Source organism: Trichosurus vulpecula, chromosome 8 (assembly GCF_011100635.1).
Source record: "Trichosurus vulpecula isolate mTriVul1 chromosome 8, mTriVul1.pri, whole genome shotgun sequence".
In the NCBI taxonomy this organism is placed as follows: Eukaryota; Metazoa; Chordata; class Mammalia; order Diprotodontia; family Phalangeridae; genus Trichosurus; species Trichosurus vulpecula.
Window position 1 is genome coordinate 252928087 of NC_050580.1, and position 22959 is coordinate 252951045.

The following is a 22959-nucleotide window of genomic DNA, read 5'->3' on the forward strand; positions in this document are numbered from 1 at the left end:
GTTAAGTGACTGGCCCAGCGTCACACCTCCAGTAAATGTCTGAGGTCAGATTTGAACTCAGGCCTTCTTGCTCCCGGGCCCGGCACACTATCCACTGCATCACAACCACAGCCATCATTTATGGAGCACTTTAAGGTTTACAAATATCATTGCGTTTGATTCTCACAACAGCCCTGGGCGGTCGGTGCTATCCTCCCCATTCCACAGTTGAAAAAACTGAGACAGAGGTTAAGTGACTTGCTCAGGGTCACACAGTTAATAAGTATCTGAGGCAAGATTTGAACTCAGATCTTCTCGACTTCAGGCCCTGAGCTCAATTTGTTAGGCCACCTAGCCAAAAAGAGCCGCCCCTGGGATTTACAGGGGTCCCTCGATCAAAACCACATATAGCCAAGTAAAGATAAGAGACTGGACCTGTGATTTCATTGATAGGAGAAAATCCCAGAAGAGGAAACTCACTGCACCAGCGCAGGGAAGCGCCTCCTCTTCACTGGATCACTTAAGCTGCCTCTAAACGCCTCATTTACCTCGAGTGACAGGCACGGTTTTGTTGTAATGTGTAGGAAATTACCCTCCTTCTTTCTCATTCAGGAAACTGATCTGTTAATCCTTTTCCCCTTCTAACCTAGGTGTTGGGGATGGAGGGAATGAACTCGGGATGGGAAAAGTCAAAACGTCTGTGAAGAGGTACATCAAGAATGGGGATGTCATAGCCTGCGATGTGGAAGCAGATTTTGCTGTCGTAGCTGGTAAGATGTTCACAGAGTCAGTCAATGATAAGCATTCATTAAGCACCTACTACATACCAGGCACTGTGCTAAATGCTAGGGACACAAATCAAAGTAGTCCCTGCCCTCAGAGAGCCTACAATCTAATAAGGGAAGCAACATGGAAAGAAACATACAAAGAAATTATATAATCGGTCAACCAGTAAACATTTATTAAGCACCTACTATGTGTCAGGCACTATGCTAAATGCTAGGGATACAAAGAAATGCAAAAGACAGTCCCTGCCATTGAGGAGATTATAATCTAATGAGCAAAATGCAAAAAGAAAACCATACAAATTATATAATCAATCAATCAGAAAACATTTATTAAGAACCTACTGTTGTACCAGACACTGTGCTAAACCCCTGAGAAACAAAACAAAGCAAAAGACAGGATACATAGGATAAATAAAAATAATTAGCAGGGGGAAGGCACTAGAATCAAGAGGAGTTGGGGAAAACTTCCTGTAGAAGGTGGTATTTTATCTGGGACTTAAAGGAATCCAGGGAGGTCAGTAGTCCAAAGCACAGGATGGAGAGCATTCTAGGCAGGGGGGACAGCCAGAAAAAATGCCCAGAGCTGAGAGATGGAGTGTATTGTTTAAGAATGGAATACAATGTTCTACCATAATGATTATACAATACAATAATTATTACTTTATACAATTATTGTATAATAATAAATATGTTGAATAAATAGAAATATTCGTGTATTTAAATAAATATAATTATGTTCTTTTAATATGATTATATAATGTTGTACTACATATAATGATGTAATTATGTTATAACACGATTACATGTAATAACGTATTATACATAATTATATAGAGCTTCATGGTTTAAAAGTACTTTCCTCCTAATACTCCTGTGAGGCAGTTAACATAGGTATTATCATCCCATTTTACAGAAGAAGAGATGGAGGGTCAGAAGGGCGAAATGATTTGTCCAAGGCAACACAAGTCGGCAAGTTAGGACATAAAATCTTCTGTCACCAAGCCTAGCATCCTTTCCACTCTAAGATTAGTCAAAATGGTTAATTTCTTCATTTTGAGAGTTATTCGATATTGAGCGATGTTGTGAAATCCCTTCTTCTAGAGCTTGGTAAAAGGACTGAACCTCTTCTGCCCACATGGTTTAGGGGTGATTCTGCCTAGAGACAAGGAAATGAAGCGAGCTCTCTCTCTGATCCTCTGATTTCGAGTGTTTTCTGTGCCAGGTGTTTCCAACTGGGGAGGCTATGCTCTGGCCTGTGCACTCTATTTACTGAACACCAGCAACCTACACAAGCACTACCTACAGAAAGCTGTTGGATCCCCCACCACCTCATCACGAGCACTGGCCTGGGCTCAGGCACTCCCATCTGTCTTAAAGGTACTACCTAATGCTCAAATATATGGTGCTGAGAGGGAAGTTCTTTTTCATTTGGTTAATCTCTCCTGTGATAAAGATTGCAACCCTTCCATGGTGATCCATCCTGTAGGACTTCTGTACATGGCCTCTCCTAAGTTTACCACATGGGACCCACTCAATTTGCTGGAGGCTTTTGTCCCTTTCTCTTGAGATCCCAAAGATACCAATGGTACACTCTGGCTGTTCATTTGTCATCTTTCCCTCTTGCCACTTAACTGGCACATCTTTTCTTTCTATTATAAATTTCATAAATTTCCATTAATTGTCTTCTAGTCCTGTTCATCTTTGAGGTTTCTGCTCACACCCACCACATACCACACTCCATTGCCCTCTGGATGATATTTACTTTCAGTTCTTTGAAGAGATGCCAGCAGAATATTGGCATTGAAAAGATAAGCCTTTGTTTCCAAAGGAAGCTTGGTGCCATTAAAAGTACTTGGCAATTTCCTGAAGGCAGTTTATCCTATTCTCCTCCTCCTTGTTCAACTCTGGGTGCAGCACACTGTTCCTATGTACTGTCTGCCCCACATTCCAAATTCTTATAATCTCCAGGTTATGTATAATGAAAAGCTTAATGAAATCAAAACCATGGGGGAATAGGAGGAGGCATATATCATCCCCATCATCCTATCTGCCACTGGAATTGTCCCAAAGAACCATTCAGTGAACTTACAGACGATGAGCTTATGCCATAATACTTTTATTAAATTACAAAAGTAGTTATTTTATCTACCTGTGCATATAGTCTCTAGAACATTAAGCGTAAAAGAATAATGGCAGAATGTCAGCTTGCCCCAGAATTGTTTCTGTCTGAGCACCATTGAAAAGCTGAAAACAAGATTATTAATAACAATAATGCATTGGTCCATGATCTCACTGTTGGGAGTATTCACTCTATTGGTACAAATAGCTGTCCATCCATGTCTTGTGATTTTTGTCCCTGTCCTTTGATAAAGTATCTACAGAGGAGCCGCCAAGATAGTCTGGAGACCCTCTTTTAGGCTTTTAACAGTATGTATTAAAACTGTAGAATGAAAACTAACACACAAAATAATGATAGATGAATACAAAACAAGTGCTAATGCATGTGGGGGCAGGAAGGAGTAGGTGACAGAAATTAAGTTCTTTGGCAGAGCAGAGAAAGGAGAGACAAGTGTGGGCTAGCATCCTAAAGGAAGGCTTTATGAAGACCTGAGCTGAGCCTCAAAAGATGAGCAGGAGAGAAGAGGGAAGGGCATATCCACCAGGAGCAGAAGTCCAAATCCATACTCCAATCCAGAGACTGTAAAGAGTGTGGGGGGAGGGAGGAATATATGTACCTGGGATGGACAAAGGGAGGGAGAGAGGAGTTAGGAGACCAGCCAGCTTGAGGTAGAGGGTTTGTGGTGAAGATATGGTTTGAATCAGATGGCAGGTGAAAGGAGCGATGGGACAAATGATGGAGAACCTGGAATACTTGTTTGAGGAGTTTGAACTTGATCTGATAGGCAATAGAGAGCCATTGCGGGTTTTTGGGCAGAGGGGACACTAGCACAAGTTGATTTTTCCTTTTCTTAACCTCAATAGACAGTACTTAGAGTATATCTTTGTGCTATTGGCATTGGAACATGTGCAGAGCAGGGCCTGGAAGTCAAGTCAGATGATGAATGGGAGAGGGAATGAAGGATGGAGAAGTAAAGACATTGGAGGACTCGGAAAGCTGTCTTCAAGTATGTGAAAATCTGTCATTTGAAAACAGGAGTATTATTACCAATATTCATAATAATTAGCATTTATTGTTAATAATAATTAGTGATAACTAGCATTTATATGACACTTTAAGGGTTGCAGAGCACTTTGTAGCATCTTATTTGATCCTCACGAGAACCCTGTGAGGTAGGCATTATTTATATCCTCATTGTGCAGAAGGGCCACAAATCTACGTAAGAGTCTGAGACAGCATTTGAACTTTTGGTCTTCCCAGTTCTTGGGTAGCTAGGTGGATAGAGCACAGGGCCTGGAGTCAGGAAGACCTGAGTTCAAATTCAGCCTCAGACTAGCTCTGTGACACTGGGTGCAAGTTCAGAATGACAATCAATGAGGTGTTGATTGATTGGTTGAGAGATGGATCTACTGTTCTGAAATATGCAAGCTCCATAATGGTAGGTATAGTTTGTCTAAAAATTGTTCAGGCTAACCTGTCCCACCTATTGAAAGAAAGCTGGGGGACAGAGGCTAGAAAACCAGCTATCAAGATATGTTAGAGGGGCTTCCTGCATTGGCTAGGAGGTTGGATCATCTTCCATCTTAAGATTCTATAATCCTGTCATTATCAGGACCACTGTTTTTTTTCACTTAATCAAGAACTGTCTCTTGCTGTCAACATGCATTTGCACCCTAACTTCCCAACCAGTATAGAAGTCCACAAGGGTGAAAAGCTGCAAGCTTTAAGCTTGTTTAGAATCCTCCACAATACTTAATGGGCAGATAGGTGGGGCAGTGGATGGAGTGCTGGGCCTGGAATCTGGAAGACTCATCTACCTAAATTCAAATCTGGTCTCAGATAGTTAACTAGCTCTGTGACACTGGACAAGTCACTTAACCCTATTTTCCTCAGTTTTCTCATCTGTAAAGTGAGCTGGAGAAGGAAATGGCCAAGCAGCTGGTATCTTTGCCGAGAAAACCCCAAATGGAGTCATGACTAAAAAAAACTGAACAACAATACTTAGCACAATTGGGGTGCTCATTTAACTGTGCTTGTGTATGTATGAATGAAACATTTTTTAAGTTCTTACTATGTACAAATGTATCAGTAAGGTAAGATTCATGATATCAATAGTGACCATGAATGTGCTTGTGTAGTTTGGAATTCCAAAATATAAGAGACTCTCTATGTAGAAGGCAGAAGAAGTAAAACATTTACTCAGACACCAGAGGATCAAGTCCCAAAACCAATAATTCCAAGTCGACATAGCAACAATTGTATCCCAAACTAGTAAGTCCACTTCAATGTAACAGCAAGGAAATTAAAACACATTATTGCAGCAAGGAGCCAAGCCATCCTGTAACCTTCCCCTCTGCTGGGTCCTTCCCATAAACACTCACTCATGAATCCTGTCTGCTTGCCTGCATCCTTTCCTCCTACAGTTCTAAGAGCTTGCAGTCCTGAAAACCCTTGCAGTTCTTGTTCTCTCTCTCTCTCTCCATCTCTCCGTCTCTTCCAATTCTCAGTCTCTGCGTCTCTGCAGTCCTTTCTCTCAGCCCTTCCAGTTTTCTCTCAGCTTAATGGCAACCCTCAGGATATATATGTGTGTGTGTGTGTGTGTGTGTGTGTATGTGTGTATGTATATATGTGTGTATATATGTATGTATACACACACACACACACACACACACACACACATATATATATATATGTATATGTATGTACGTATGTATGTATGCCCTTCTTAGGGCCCAAGGGCTTCAAACTTAATCAGCAAAAGGGTGTGGGCCTGGGGCTTAACACCTAGTTAGCAAAAGGATGTCAGCCTGCTTACAAACAAGCTGCCCCAATCAAGCTTCCTTTAACTAGCTCCACCTGAGGCCTAATAAATGGGGAGGAGGGGAAGATCTTTAATCATATTAACACCACAGAAAGCACTGTGCTAAGTACTGGGGATACAAATAGGAAAGTGAGACATTCTCTCTTCTCAGGTAGCTCACACTGTAATGGGAGATACAACACATATGGAAGATTTCAGCTTCAAGTTGCATGTAAAAATCTCATGGACCTTAGGGTACAGAGGCAAAGCAAAAGTTTCCATTGATAAAACCAAATCTGTTTCTGAAGGTGAACCATTTGACAGTGCCAAGGACTTTTGTGACAATAACTTTTTCTTTCTGGGCCTTTAGTAGGTATAGCTGTAGCTGTTGCAGGAATGGTCATCAGCTTCCATCCCAGGATGCATTGCTATCCCCCAGGCTCTTGACTTTAGAGTCCTGAGCTATCCCCAACACGGTCTGATTTGCCTGGCATATGCTGCCCCCTGTCTCTCTCTCAGGGTGTCTAGATGCCTCAGCAAGGCTGGCTTGCCTGCCCTGTGTGGTAGTTGAGTGGCAGTTGGTAACTTATAGGATTTTAGAGTTATAAGGACTTTAGAAGTTATCTTGTCCAGCTCTCTTGTTACAGATGAGGGAACTAGCAACCAGAGGGTGCAATGACTTGACCACTGTCATATTGGTATTAAGAGAACAGATGCAGAATTTGAGCTAAGTACACCGGATTCCAAACCCTGGGCTGCTGTGCTACATTACCCTGCCTCTAGATGCCTAATGACCACTTGGATAAATGATGAATAATAAAGTGATTTAAGGAAGATTAGTTTGATGGTTTCATCCAGAATGGGTTGGGCTGGAAGGAGCCAGGAGGCCAGGATAGATACCGGCTAAGAGAGTGCCTTCTAGTCGTAACGGCTAACATTAGAATATACCAGCTGCTATATCTCTCTTCATGTTCAGACAAGATGTTACACGGGTCACTAAGCCAATAGCTATTTTGCAAGTTTTTCAGCTGGCATCAACCATGTACAACCACTGGCTAAGCAGCTTGAATTAAAGAAGTAGTAGAAAGTCCCTTGTTGTTGCTGTTTTGTTGATTAGTCATATCTGACTCTTAGTGACCCCACTCGGGGTTTTCTTGGCAGAGATACTGGAGTGGTTTGCTGTTTCCTTCTCCAGCTCAGTTTACAGATGAGGAAACTGAGGCCAACAGGGTAAAGTGACTTGTCCAGGGTCACATAGCTAGTTAGTGTCAAAGGCCATATTTGAACTCAGGTCCTCTTGACTCCAGGCCTGGTGCTCTATCTTGCCACCTAGCCGCCCATAAAGTTCCTAGTAGAAAGCTAATCTGGAGACTTTATCCTCAACACTGGAATATATATGTATATATATATATTTGAATATAGATAGGATCATGGGATTGAAAATAGAATGGGAATTTAGAGCCTATCCAAGCCACTAAGCCAAGGGTTCTTAATAGGCTCCTTCCCTTCTCTTCCCTTCCTTTCCCTGCCCTGCCCTGCCCTGCCCAGCCCAGGACCCCTTTGGCAGTTTGGTGAAGCCTATTTGTGGGAACCTGGCCAAGTCACTTAACCCTGCTTGCCTCAGTTTCTTCATCTGTCACATGAGCTGGGGAAGGAAATGGCAAACCACTCCAGTATCTTTGCCAAGAAAACCCCAAATGGGGTCACAAAGAGTTGGACACGACTGAAATGACTAAACAACATGAACCCCTTTTCAGAATTATGGTTTTTAAAAAATGTAATGGAAGGAACCTTTAAATTTCAGTTACAGGTTAGTAAAAGGCCTTTTTTCCCCATCTAAGTACACTGACCCTCTGAAATTTATCCACACAGGGGCCCATAGAGCCAAAATTAAGAACTCCTCATGTACACTTCTCTCATTGTACAGATAAGGACACTGAGAAAATGTGACCCACCCAGGGCCACACAGGGAGTAAATGTCCGAGCTGGAATTCTTACCCAGATTCTGTGGCTCCACGTCTAGTGTAATCTTGCCACTATACCTCAAACTTCCTGGCTCGTGAGAGTAGAGGTGGGGAGGTGTCTGGGGCTTTCTTGCATATGATCTCTGACTCACAAAAGAAACAATTAATCAGAGCAAGGAAATACCCTAGTGTGATTTCAACCAGCCCAGGATGGAAAATTCGCCATTATGGCTTTCCACCCGGTCCCTTCGCTCCCCTGCTTTTCTCTTTGTGCAGAAGTGGGTTTCCTCTTCTGTTTTGGGAAATTATGCTGTTCCTGAAGTTTTACAGATTTCTTTATATTATCCAACTGTAGTGATTAGGGTCCCCTGGGAGGGGGTATAGAGGAAAGGAGTTGGTTTTTAAGAGATGGATGGGTTATCAAAGAAAACCTGGGGAAGTGGGTAAAACTGATCACCTGAGCCAAGAAAGGCTCAGTTAATCATTGGGCTTAAGGAATGTCACTCATCTTGGCTCTGCAAATAAACTGAGAGCTGGGGGTTGTGCTCAAGAGGGAAAAAAAAAACTTTGTAGGTGTCTCAGAAGGGAGCTTGACCTTTAAAACAAGAATCAATCAAGCTTATGTAGCTTCTGGCTTTATAGGAGGAAGCTGATAATGCTCTAGGAAAAGGTGTTGCCTACCAAGAGACCATAAATGAGACTTTGTTGTTGGGTCACTTCAGTTGTGTCGACTCTTTGTGACTCCATTTGGGGTTTTCTTGGCAAAGATACTGGAGTGGTTTGCCATTTCCTTCTCCAGCTCATTTTACAGATGAGGAAACTGAGCCAAACAGGGTTAGTGACTTGCCCAGGCTCACACAGCTAGTAAGTATCTGAGGCCAGATCTGATGAGTCTTCTAATTCCAAGCCCAGTGCTCTATCCACTGCACCATCTAGCTGCCCATAAATGAGATTAGGCTGAAGTAAAATAGGAGGAGAAGCTGAGCTTTACTAAGACCAATATGGTCTCAGAATGCTCTATCACATACATACAGATAGTATATATGAATATTTGGAGTGGAGATGTGTCTAAATTTGTGCATATCATATGTCTTTTGAGCTACTGCAATTCTGCTTCACTCATAGAGCGCAGGGCCTTCTTTGATGCTGGCCCACCATGCTGGGCGGTCCTGTGCCAGTGTTTCCCATGTATCACAATCAAGTCCAAAGTTACCGTACAATGAGGTCCTTTCTCAAGCTAAACTGCCAAGCGTTCAAACTGCTACAAAGATCGCAGTTCTGATGGGCCGGCCTGTTGTTCAAATGTCAAATGTATGTTTTCCTAAAAAACTATTTTACAGAGAACTCATGCAAGGCAGGAGCCCACATGGAGTCAGAAGAAGCTAAATACTAGAGATACAAGAAAGACAAAAAATATCCATGGGGGAGATGACATGCAAAAATCTATATAAAAACAGGATATATATATATATGCAATATACAATATATATTTGGAGCAGGATCTCAGAGGGAAGGCACTAATATTAAGAAAGACTGGGAAAGCATTCTTTTTAAAAGGTGGAAACTTCACTGAGATTTGAAAGAAGCTAGGTAAGTCAGAGAAGCCAGGAGACAGAGATGAAGACAGAGTTCCGGGTATAGAGGACAGTCACTGAAAATGTAGAGTTGTAAGGTCGTGTTCTGTGTGAAGAATAACAAAAAAGCCAGTATCGCTGGATCACGGAGTACATGGAGAGGGATAACGTATAGGACAAATCAATTACGATGTATGAACACCATGCTAAACACTAGTTTAATTAAGAAATGACTGGTTCCAATGATCCTCGAGTTTACAGTCTGGTAAAGGGATAAAACATCAACACAGGTTATTATAACAAAAAATATTACCTAACAAATGCATCTGTGAGGTAAATGCTTTGGGGACCAGAGGTAAAGTTTTTATTGACCAAGTTGGTTTTGTTTTTAAAGCCTCAGGGAGGGGCTGGGCCAGTTTGAAATTCCCCAGTGGTAAAGAGAAACTCTCTGAGAGACAGATAACAAATTCTCTTCATATCCCAAAGACCATGGATCAAAGACACGCAGCACAGCCCTGGACCAGAGGATCATTCGGTTAACAAGCATTTATTATATACTGAGTTACTTTATGTTTTCTTTCCCTCATTTGGAAAGTAAGCTCACTGAGGGCAGGGTTTTTCATTTGTTTATGTCACCTTGCCTTTTTATCCCTGGCATTTAACACGGTGCTTGGGAGACAGTAAATGCTTTAAAAAAATGCTTGTTGGATGACTGCTTGTTAATAGACATGCTGACATGGGGAACCAAAGATGAGATCTCAAAGCAGTTTCTGGAAGGAATTAAGCGTCCCTTCCTGACCTGGAAGCAATGCCAACACAGACTACTTCAGTCTAGAAGTTGGAGTGTCCTCATTTAAATGACTGAAGGAGAAGGAACAAAGGTGGGGGTGCTTTCAGGCTGCCTCTTTATTGTGCTAGACCTTGCTCTTTGTCTGGACAGTAGTTAAGGGTAGTGTCAGGAATCTGAACTCTGTGACCTCGATCATTTCTTTGGTGGATATCTAGGTGTCCTCTAAAGCCTGATGCAATGGGTTTGGTCTTGAGGAATTTCTCTAATGACGATTGGATTGGCTCATGTTTGCTCTCATCCACAAGTTTCTCCAGAAGCTTTTGAATTGGGCTTGCTTTTAAGCGCTTTCTTAGAAGTATTCAGTCCTCTTTACAAACAACAGTCTAATAAATGTTTGGATGTGAAACATATTTACCATAAAGGACATAAGGAACAGTAACAGGACTCGTGCCTAAGTCCTGTCAGCAACAAAACAGGTATTTTTGTCCTCTCCTCCACCATCTCAACAGAAACAAAACTCATAACCAATAGGAGAAGTCCTAGCATTGGAAACTTAGAGGAAGGCAGGATTCGTAACCCAATTCATTACCTGCTTCTCCCCAAACCTTGGTCTGGCCCCTCAGCTCCTTTGGTGGCCACATGACCAGTCTCCAACTGTCTGCACGCAGTCCTGCAGCATCTGCATGGCCATTGCCTGTGTGACCTTGGGCAAATCAATTATCAAATGAGATAACACAAATAAAGCTCTCTGCAAACCTTAGAGCACTACCAATATAAATGCTGGTTTTACTGTTATTATCCTTTCATATATCACTTTCCTCAGCTATAAAAAGCTGTCACTTTCCTCCCCTTTTCCCTTAGGTTCCTAAGAAGTGTTCTTTCATACTTCAATCCGAACCTTGATTTCATCGGCGCCACGTTCCCTCCACCTCTCTGCCTGAGCCTCAGTAGGCTGTACTATGCCTTAAAAGGCTAATTACCTACAGGCCAACTTTCCAGCCTCCAAATTTAGCTACAAGAGTCACTGAATGTTGGCACTGGCTATATCTAGTCCAACTCCCTAGTTTTTATGGGTGAGGAAACTGAGGCTCAAAGTGATGGAAAGACGGACCTGAGGCCCGTTGTTATAGACTCGTGTGTCTTCTGAGTTCAGAGTACCATATGGCCTTGTTGTTGTTCACTGTGTCTGACTCTTCATGACCCCATTTGGGGTTTTCTTGGCAAAGATACTGGAGTGACTTGCCATTTCCTTCTCCAGCTCATTTTACAGATGAGGAAACTGAGGCAAACAGAGTGAAGTGACTTGCCCAGGGTCACACAGCTACTAAGTATCTGAGGCTGGATTTGAACTCAGGTCCTCCTGACTTCAGGCCAGCTGCTCTATCCATTGTGCTATCTAGCTGTTAAAAAGTGGCAGAGCCAGATTCAAACCTAGGTCTTTTTCCTGTATCATGCTTCATTCTTGGGTGACAAACACGCAATGTCTTTTCAGAGGTGTATGCATAAAAGTTCCTTTTTCGAAGGGTTCTTTTTAGAGGTGATCTATAGTGTGTAAAATAAAACATGAACTCAGAAAAAAGGGGTTGCAGCTACGTGGTACAGTGAATAGAGCACTGGGCCTGAACTCAGGAAGACCTGGGTTCAAATGTGGCCTCAGACACTTACTAGCTGTGTGACCCTGGGCAGGTCATTTAATCCTATTTCCCTCAGTTTCCTCACCTATACAATGAGCCAGAGAAGGAAGCAGCAAACCATTCCATTATCTTTGCCAAGAAAACCCCAAATAGGGTCACGAAGAGTTTGAAACAACAAGTTTGGGGTTTTTAAAGTCCCTCTTATCTTATTGACTTAAGGGAAAAATCATTTTTTGCCCATCTCTATTGGGACAGAATAGAGCTGAGGGGTGGGAGGGGTCATCCTACCTCTAGCGGCCATGTCAAAGGGGAGTGAAAGAGCCAGACTGATCCCAGAGCCTGGAAACCTCCAGTGAAACAGGAGTAGAGAGAAGATTGTGGTCATTATTCCCTTCCTGCTTGAGCTTTTCCTGCACACATTGGTGATTAGTACAACATGGTGCTGTAGAATGAGTGCTGGGTTCAGAATTACAAGATCTGGCTTTGAATCTCTGTCCTGCAACCAAGGGGATGGGCTAGATGGCCTCCATTGTCTCTAACGTTCTATGATCCAGGCACTCACAGATACCAGGTGACCCTGGCACCACTCTGATCATACCATTCATCTGATCAAATATCTTCACTGGCTCTCTGTTGCCGACCCAATTAGGTATAAACCCTGTATCTATCCTGGCCCCCAACACCTTTACTTTATCCAGCTGTAACCTGCCTTTCGAGACCTTCATCTCACACTTCTTGACTCTACACACATCACATTCTAGTCAAAACAGGCTGTTCATTCTTTCCCGTTCTTCACGTCCTATTGTCATAGCTGTTTGCTCTTCCATTTCAAAGAAGATCAATGACTTCACAGGGGGATGTCTTGACTCGCACCTGCACTGGATTTAAGTGAGGCAGAGTTGCACAAAGTTGTCAGCCTCACTTTCTCTTCCTGAGTCATCTAAGCCCTGTGGCAAGATAAAAGTCCGGATGCCTGGGGATGGCCTGGATTGCAGTGGATGACCTTGGAGTCTTCCGTGTCTGACCAAGCTCTGAGCATTCAGCCACCTTCATGGCCATTGGAACGAATTGTTCTCATCTGCCCGTGCCCTTGGGGTAGACATCCCCCTAACTCACCAACAGGTTTCAGGCCTGTTGGTTACCCTCAACCTGGTTTAGGGACCTCAGAGGCCATCTGGTCTAACCCCTATCTGAACAGAAATTTCCTCTACAACAGTCCTGACAAGAGATTCCTTAGCCTCCAACTTGAGAACCTACTTTGGGAGGTGGGGTCTGGGAACAGGATGATCCAGGTCCTGAGTGACCTCTCCTCCCACTTGGTGATAGTGCTGATAAGTATCCCCTTATATTGAATTTGAATTTGTACTGCTGAAATTTCATTTCCTTTGTCTAGGACAGGAAATAGTGTTTCCCCCTTAGTGAATTCCCTCATTTGTCCTTAGGCTCTCACCCTCTTAATGTTGGTCTTTCTTGAAAATGGAGATATTTAATTTATTTTGGCCCCACTCTAGACCTGTTCCACACCTCCCCAGATTCCTGAGTGTTGTCCATGGGTGAAGGTTTGTGAGTGGTAGGGGGAGATAACTTTCCTTCTGAACTCTTTGTGTGGTCCCTAGAGAGGAGATCTCTCGCACGCCCTACACCTCCCATCTACCTCATACCCATCAAACCCTCTTGCACGCAGGCTAGGATATTCCTGGTCTCTGCAAAGGAATCACTGCAAAGGAATGGGGGGTGAGGGAGAGGATTTGTTACCAGTTACAGAGGGGGAAGGAAAGGCTATTTGGAAGCCTAGCTTTCTGTAAACAGTGTAGAACATTTCATGAACTTCCCTCACCTCAACCCATTAGTTTAAAAAAAAGGAGGTGGGGAAGGACAGCAAAGCACTGTTTGTACCATTTGATGAAGGGCCTTCTCTCTCTGCCCTGCCCCCTTCCCACCAGCGGCAGCTGATGGGAGTACTCTGGCCAGACTCCCAGTCAACTCTTAGTAATTACGCCATCCACCTGGCACACTCTGCCTGTATAGATAGTGTGGACAGAGACAATTCCGGTATGTGGGAATAAGGTTCTGTCCAGATATAAATGTGTCTAAGGAAAGAATGCTCCCTGATACAGCCACCTTACCCCAACTCCGCATCCCCATTACTTTGGTCACTATCACCACAGGGGACTTGCCCCAGGTATGCCAAGACAGAACTGCTACTAGGTATGAAACCTCAGGCAAGTAATTTCCCCTCTGTAGGCCTCAGTTTCCAATTTTGTCAGCTATGAAGAGACTTAGATGAGTTGTCAGTTAGCAAGCACTTATTAAGCACCCACTATGTGCCAGGCATTATGCTAAACTCTGAATACAGAAAGGCTAAAAACAGTCCCTGTCCTCAAAGGTTCTACTATCTAGTGATGGGAGACAACAGGCAAACAAACATAAATAGGAAATGATCAACAGAGGAAAGGCACTCAAATTAAGAGGTCTAGGGAAGGCTTTCTGAATGACCTCTAAGGTTACTTCCATCTCTCACATTCCATCTTGTAAAGGTCCCTTCCAGCTCTAACTTTAGAAAGTTCTAATGCTCCATGCCCTGAGGTCCCTTCCAAGTTTGACATTCTATGTCTGGGCAAAGATACTGCCAGGTAGCTGCTAAGAATATTAGATTTCAAGTTAGGAGACCCAGGTTCAAATCCCATCTCTTGGGGGCAGAGCCAAGATGGCAGCTAGAAACAGGGACTTGAGTGAGCTCCCCCCAGGTCCCTCCAAAAACCTATAAAAATGGCTCTGAATAAATTCTAGAACTGCAGAACCCACAAAATAGCAGAGAGAAGCAGGTCCCCAGCCCAGGACAGCCTGGATGGTCACTGGGTAAGGTCTATTGTGCACGGAGTTGGGAGCGGAGGGGAGCAGAGCCCAGGGTGGGTGGCAGCAGGACCAACCAGACTGGGAGCTGGGCAGAACAGGCCCCAGCGCCCTGAATCAGTGAACTGTGGCAGTTACCAGACTTCTCAACCCACAAACACCAGAGACAACAGAGAAGGTTAGTGGGAAAAGTTGCAGGGGACAGAGTGAAAGGAGTTCACGGTTCAGCCACTGCCCCAGGGACAGCGGGGGTGGTGCAGCTACAGAACTACAGCTGCAGTTACTTCTGGCCCCAGGCCCACCTGGTGGGAGGAATTAAGTGATGGACCAGAGCAGGAGTGCAGAGCCTGCTTAAGATTTGAGTCCAGTTCAAGTTGGTGGTTCTTGGGGGAGGAGGAGCACTGGTGTGGCAGAGCTGGTAGTGTAGAAAAAGCTCTGAAAACAACAGTAAATCCCCTCAAGCTTGGAACAAAGTACTCTACAAGCAGTCATACCCTGACAAAAAACTCAAGGGTCAAGTAGTTGTCTGGGAACATGGCCAGGCAGCAAAAACGGACTCAGAATCAGACTCAGACTTTGGAATCTTTCTTTGGTGACAAAGAAGACCAAAACATACAGCCAGAAGAAGTCAACAAAGTCAAAGAGCCTACATCAAAAGCCTCCAAGAAAAACATGAACTGGTCTCAGGCCATGGAAGAGCTCAAAAAGGAATTGGAAAAGCAAGTAAGAGAAGTAGAGGAAAAATTGGGAAGAGAAATAAGAGTGATGTGAGAAAACCATGAAAAACAAGTCAATGAGACCCAAAAAAATACTGAAGGAAACAATGCCTTAAAAAATAGACTAACTCAAATGGCAAAGGAGCTCCAAGAAGCCTATGAGAAGAAGAATGCCTTGAAAGGCAGAATTAGCCAAATGGAAAACGAGGTCCAAAAGACCACTGAAGAAAATACTACCTTAAAAATTATATTGGAGCAAGTAGAAGCTAGTGACTTTATGAGATATCAAGATATTATAAAACAGAACCAAAAGAATGAAAAAGTGGAAGACAATGTGAAATATCTCATTGGAAAAACCACTGACCTGGAAAATAGATCCAGGAGAGATAATTTTAAAATTATTGGACTACCTGAAAGCCAGGATCAAAAAAAGAGTCTAGATATCATCTTTCAAGAAATTATCAAGGAGAACTGCCCTGATATTCTAGAACCAGAGGGTAAAATAGAAATTGAAAGAGTCTACAGATCGCCTCCTCAAAAAGATCCCCAAAAGAAAACTCCTAGGAATATTGTCGCCAAATTCCAGAGCTCCCAGATCAAGGAGAAAATACTGCAAGCAGCCAGAAAGAAACAATTTGAGTACTGTGGAAACATAATCAGAATAATACAAAATCTAGCAGCTTCTACATAAAGGGATAGAAGGGCTTGGATTATGATATTCCGGAGGTCAATGGAGCTAGGATTAAAACCAAGAATCACCTAACCAGCAAAACTGAGTATCATGCTCCAAGGCAAAATATGGATTTTCAATAAAATAGAGGACTTTCAAGCTTTCTCAGTGAGAAGACCAGAGCTGAATAGAAAATTTGACTTTCAAACACAATAATCAAGAGAAGCATGAAAAGGTAAACAAGAAAGAGAAATCACAAGGGACTTACTAAAGTTGAACTGTTTTGTTTACATTCCTACATGGAAAGAGGAGGTGTATGATTCATGAGACCTCAGTATTAGGGTAGCTGAAGGGAATATACATACATACATACATATATATACACACACACACACACACACACACACACACACACACACATATACTATATACATATATATATATATATACATATATAGACAGAGGGCATAGGGTGAGTTGAATATGAAGGGATGATATCTAAAAAAGAAAATCAAATTAAGGGATGAGAGAGGAATATATTGAGAGAGGGAGAAAGGGAGAGATAGAATGGGGTAAATTATCTCACATAAAGTGGCAAGAAGTAGCAGTTCTGTTGACAGGGAAGAGGGGGCAGGCGAGGGGGAATGAGTGAATCTTGCTCTCATCAGATTTGACCTGGGAAGGGAATACCATACACACTCAATTGGGTCTTTTACCCAACAGGAAAAAAGGAGGAAGAAGATAAAAAAGGGGGGACGATAGAAGGGAGGGTAGATGGGGGAGGAGGTAATCAAAAACAAACACTTTGAAAAGGGACAGGGTCAAGGGAGAAAATTGAATAAAGGGGGATAGGTTAGGAAGGAGCAAAATATAGTTAGTCTTTCACAACATGAGTATGGTGGAAGGGTTTCACATAATGATATGCATGTGGCCTATGTTGAATTGCTTGCCTTCTTAGGGAGGGTGGGTGGGGAGGGAAGAGGGGAGAGAATTTGGAACTCAAAGTTTTAAAAACAGATGTTCAAAAAAAAAAGTTTTTGCATGCAGCTAGGAAATAAGATACACAGGCAATGGGGCATAGAAATTTATCTTGCCCTACAAGAAAGTAAGGGAAAAGGAGATGGGAGGGGAGTGGAGTGACAGAAGGGAGCGCTGACTGGGGAATGTGGTAACTAGAATATATGCCATCTTGGAGTGGGTGGGAGGGTAGAAATGGGGAGAGAATTTGTAATTCAAACTCTTGTGAAAATCAATGCTGAAAACTAAATATATTAAATAAATTAAAAAAAATCAAATCCCATCTCTTCTATGTCATACCTGTGTGATTTCAAGTTATTAACTCGACTCTGTTGGCCTGAGTTTCTTCATCTATAAAACATAGGGTTGGATTGTAATCTCTGGTACCTTAGTTGGTCTCTTAGTTATCTGATCCTGTGATCTTAGAACCAATTGGTGCCTCAAGTATTTATGGTGAATCATTCAGTTACCAATTGTTCTCTGAGAACTCCATGGCACATGGGTATTTCAGGACCACATTGGCTATGTCCCACAAAGGAAGGCAAAGAATTGGTAAGTAATTTACCCTGTAGTTACAAAAGTGTTTTATAATTTAAAAAGAAAAGATGTGACGTAATTGAAAATAAAGGGTAAAAATTAAAAACAATGAACAGGAAACAGATTCCAGGCAAGTCCCCATGGCTGTGGGAAGTAGATGAGATGGTCAGGGTACCACATCCTTTGAAAGTTTCACAAAGAGAACAAAAATAAGGACTCATCATGGACCGTCTAAAGGGAATTTTCTCATGCATTGGTCACGAAAAGTCAGAGGGTTGCTTGGTTGTGATTTGGACACAATTCAACAAATAATTAAATGTCTTCTGAGTTTACCGTACCGTACGGCATTGCTGTTGTTGTTCGGTTGTTTCAGTCATATCTGACTCTTTGTGACCCCATTTGGGGTTTTCTTTGCAAAGACACCAGAGTCGTTCGCCATTTCCTTCTCCAGCTCATTTTACAGATGAAGAACTGAGGCAAACAGGGTTAAGTAACTTGTCCAGGGTCACACAGCTAGTAAGTATCTGAGGCCGGATTTGAACTCAGGGAGATGAGTTTTCCTGACTCTAGGCCTGGCACTCTACTCTAGAGATAATAAAGTTTAGACGAGACCTCATGGAATGTCTTCATGGAGCTTATGGTCTGGGAGGGGAAAAGACACATCTGTAGGTAACTAGCAACGAAAATAATATATGATAATTATATTAAAGAGTTGTAAAACATTGTGCCATATATGTAAGGTCTGAGGGTCATAGTTTTCATGGAAGGCTTCCTGAAGGTCATCTCATTCAACCGCTTCATTTTATAGATGAGGAAACTAAGGCACATGGAGGTTAACTGCCTCACCCAGTGTCACATAGGTAGTAAGCATGACAGGTGAGATTTGAACTCATGTCCTCTTATTCTAGAACCAGTTTTCTTTGAATTCTAGAGTGAGTAGGAATTTAAAAGGTGAGGGGATAGGAGTTGTGAGAGTATAACATACACAAGGAACAGCATGGGCAAAAGCACAGAAGCCAGAAATTACAAGGGATGGAGTAGTCCAGTTTGGCTAGACTAGAGCCAAAATACATAGGAGGGTATAGGCAGGATAATAAGCTCTATTAGGGATGCTGTGTTGAGCATAAATTTTAGGGTCTGGAGACCTGGTCTGAGTACTGACTGTGGTTTTTACTGTGTGACCAGGAACAAGTAATCTTAATTCTCTGATCTGGTCATCTCATCTATCAAGTGAACCTGAACCAATTGTGTCCTAGACTTGTTGTAAGGAAGGCAATTTATAAACTTTATACAGTGCTTTATACAAGCCTCCCATGCCACCTCTCCCCTACCTTAGGATCATTAGGACCATAGATTTAGGACTAGATGGGATATTGAAGACATCTACTCTACCTCCTCATTTAAAAATGAAGAAACTAGAGCTCAGAGATGTTAAAGGTCCAAGGTCATTCACCTGGTAAGTGGTAGAGCTGGAATTTGAATCTACAACTTCTTAGCAGAAGATTCCTCATACTTGAGTGAGAAAATAAAGGCTTGTATTAAATGAGAGAAAGTGAAGTGAGTAGAACCAGGAGAACAATTTCCACAGCAGCCTCAGTCATGAAAAGGACACTAACACTGAAACACTTCTGAACTCTAATCAAGGTAGTGACCAAAGCAATCATGACTTCAGAGTACTGATGATGGTAAAACATGCCTCCTGCTTTACCAGAGAAGGGGTGGACTACAGGTGTAGACTGAGACATACATTTGCAGACATTATCAATATGTTGATTAATTTTATTTAACTGTACTTATAAATAGATATAAATTTAATATAATTAAATTTAAATATCTTTATAAGCATATATTAATAAGTATACTTATAGGTAACTTAATATGTATCATAATAATATTATTCTATTAGCATGGGTGTCATTAGGAAGTGATACTGTGGTTAAAAAAATAGCATCAATAAAACTTTAAAAAAAAAGAAAATAGAGGCCATCCATCACAAGCTCCCTCTTCTCCCCTTTTCTATGTCTCAAAATCCTTCGACAGTGTCCTTCATTTTCTCTTTTTTTCTGGTTTCTGATGAAGCTGTGGCTCTTCTTACCAAGGGCAGCATCTCTGTGGGTACCTTTGTTCCTATACAATTCCCTCCTATAGCCTGTGCCCACAATTACCTTCATTTCTTCACCTCTCACTTGTTTCTCAACCTCCTGTAGTCTTCCAAACTCAATACTAAACTGAAACTGCTCTCTCCAAAGTTACCAAGGAGCTCATTGCCAGATTTCTTAATTCTCATCCTCCTTGACCTCTCTACAAAAGTTGATGCTGTTGATGATCACCCCTTCCTCCAGGATACTCTCTCCTGTCTGGGTTTTCATGATATTACTCTCTTGGTTCTCCTCCTGCCATTGTCTCTTTTGCTGGCTCATCATCTGTGTTCAGCCCTCCCCAGCCACGAGTCTCCCCTAAGGTTCTCTCCTGTGCCTTCTTCTCCTCTCTTTACAACCTCTGTCTCCGTGACCTCATTAATTCTCATGTAATCAATTGTCACCTTTATGCAGATGAATCCTAGATCTACATATCCGGCTCTATTCTCTGTCCTGAGCTATAGTCCTGCATCACCAGCTACCTTTTGGATTTTTCTAGCTCTGTGGTCCCATATACATCTCAAACTCAACATGCCCAAAACAGAACTCATTATCTGTCCTCTCAGAACCATCCTACCTTCCCTATTTTCTGTCAGGGGTACCACCATCATGACCTTAGCAATAATGTTCAACTTTGCATTTTCCCTAAACTCTCATGTCCAAACCTTGTCATTTCTACCTCCACAGCATCTCCTCCATTTGTCATCTTTTCTCTATTTGTACGGTCTCCAATTTTGTTCAGTCTCTTATCATCTCTCACCCAGATTCTCTTTTTAGTGTAGTTCCAAATTGCTTTCCAGGATGGGTAAACCCATTAAAAATCCGTCAATCGTATATTGGTACCTTTATCTTCCCTCAGCCCCTCCAACATTGACTACTCTCATCTTTTATCATCTTTGCCAACTTGCTGCTTATGAGATGAAACCTCAGAGTTTTTTGGAGTTGCATTTCTTTTATTATCAATGATTTTATTCCTATGGTTGTTAATAGTTTTCGATTCTTATTTTGAGAATTGTGTCTTTTTGTGGAATCTCAGATTTTATACATACATATATATATATATACACGTATATGTATGTATATATATACCCATATGTATATATTTATATATAACACATATTTGCATATATCTTGGAAATCATACACTTGTCAGAGATACTTGATACAAAGATTGCTTTCCCAATCAATAGTTTCTTTTCACTCTGCTTGCACTGAATTTGTTCATGAAAAAGCACAATTGCCTTTAGTCCTGACAGTTTATTAGTTGCATAACCTTAAACAAATAATTTAATTCCTCTGAACTTAATAATGCTTCATCTGTAAAATGAGGCTAACATTTACACTACCTACCTCATAGGGTTTCAATAAAGGAAAATTCTAGTAAGTTTTAAAATGCTATAGAAATATTGGTCGTTACTAAATTCTTTTTTTGAAAAACATTTTTTCCAGGAAGAGAAGATGATGAAAATCTTAGTACAACACCAAGTCCGGAGTGGAATAACTGGCAATGTGGGGATGGAAGTGGATGGTCTGCCCTTCTATGGCACTCACGCTGAAATGATCCAAGAGCTGATTGATGTTACCACCATGTGACACAGACACACACACAGACACACACACACACACACACACTTTATATAATCTCCATCACCCTTTCTACTTCCCCACTTCCCCTCATACCTACATATTCCACCTTAAAGTGGCTGGGCTGTAGTCTTGTGCCAAGTCAGGGGAATTCGGAGATTGTAAGAGATCATGGGTAGGAATCCAACATGTGGAGACAAATGCAAATTCAAAGGTAACTGGAAAGAATTGGGAGGGAGGCATTCTTCTCATCACCCTCCACTTGCCCAGGAGGTCATAACAATGGAGATATAGAGGAATTGATTCCCTTCTAGACTAGCTTTGAAAATTTACTGAGGATAAAAAAGCCACAAAATCATGCATGATAGGGCTTTGTGGTTTAGCATAGTGAAAGGGGAACAGCCTTAGATCTTCATCTAAAGAACCACAGCTGAATCTGTGTGTGCCAGTGAGCACATCACAACCTCTTTGGTCTTCTTTTTCCTCGCCAACAAAATGAGGAGGTTAGACTGTATAACTTCTAAAAGATCTTCCAGTTTAAATCTGTGATCTTTTGTGGGTGGACTTGGAGGGGAGACCAAGTAAAACATTTCCAGGGAATCAATCATTTTGTTTGCATTTCTTTTATCTCTTAAAACTTCAATACTAAGATTTAAATATGCAATAAGAAAGGAAGAAGAAACATTATAAACTTAAATACAAAATAAGAAAAAACATAAGAGAGGATTCAAAATATACAACAATAAATTTCCATTTCAAGAAAGCCTATATAATAAATACTACACCTTGAGTTCTGAGCTGTCCATCTTTTTTTTTTGCTTCCTTGTGAGTTTTCTTTTGTTCTCTGCTGTGCACTTTTTACTTTGTTCTTTTTTCCACCTTCCTCCCCCACTTCCCCAAGCAGGCTACAATTAAGCAGAAGATATGTGTCTCACATACACATATTTACACATATGCATATATACACAAACATATATACATATACACACATACATATACTTACATATACTTAGATATCTATAATCATACTCATATATAGACATATACATTCATATGCATCTATGTAAGATCATACTATACTTGTCTGTCCTGCTTCTCTGAGGGTGGACAATGTCCTCCTTCATAGGTCCAAATCTTTCCATATTTTTCTAAGTCTACCAACTCAGTATTTCCTATACCACAGTAATATTCAGACTTTATTGACTAGTTATTTTAAACAGTCTAAAACAATATTGATTAATAGGGCTGGAATATAGTGTGGTTTCCCTATTTTTCTCTTTTGATTAAATCTATTTTAGCTTTAACTTTGTCTAAGATCATAATTACTACCCCTGCTTTTTTCCCTAATAAATTCTATGCCTGATTTTTATTTAATGTTTGTATATATCTCCTATTTCTTATCCCTCCTAACTCCTCTACTTTACTTCTACCCACTACCTTACCCTCCTATTATTTAACCTACCCCACCCCCACAGCAAAGATCCCTCCCTTATCCTTTCCCCCCTACCCTGAAATCCCTCCTTTATCTTCTCCCCCTCCCTATCCCCTTAGCCTTTTCTTTCTTTCTGAATTTAGAAGACTTCCATGTATATATATATATATATATATATAAACACATACATATGTACATATACACACACTTATATATATGTATTCACACACACACATACACACACACATATATATACATATATATACGTGTATATGTGTGTGTATATACATATATATGTGTGTGTGTGTGTGTGTGTGTGTGTGTGTGTGTGTGTATATATGTAGTTCTCTCTTTAACCCATTCC

The 22959-nt window shown here is 41.5% G+C and overlaps 1 protein-coding gene across 2 annotated transcripts in view; it reads left to right on the forward strand.

The window, feature by feature from the left end:
- DGLUCY (D-glutamate cyclase) overlaps window positions 1-22533 on the forward strand; it is a 142462-nt gene extending 119929 nt beyond the window's left edge. The window contains exons 10-12 of one of the 2 annotated variants that reach the window (XM_036736801.1): window positions 630-749; window positions 1990-2144; window positions 21029-21874. In XM_036736801.1, coding sequence (XP_036592696.1) covers window positions 630-749; window positions 1990-2144; window positions 21029-21172 — 419 coding nt within the window. In that variant the 3' untranslated portion in view covers window positions 21173-21874. Of the gene's footprint in view, window positions 1-629; window positions 750-1989; window positions 2145-21028 lie in introns of both variants that reach the window. The other variant, XM_036736800.1, reaches the window with a different exon arrangement.
- Window positions 22534-22959: the final 426 nt, after the last annotated feature.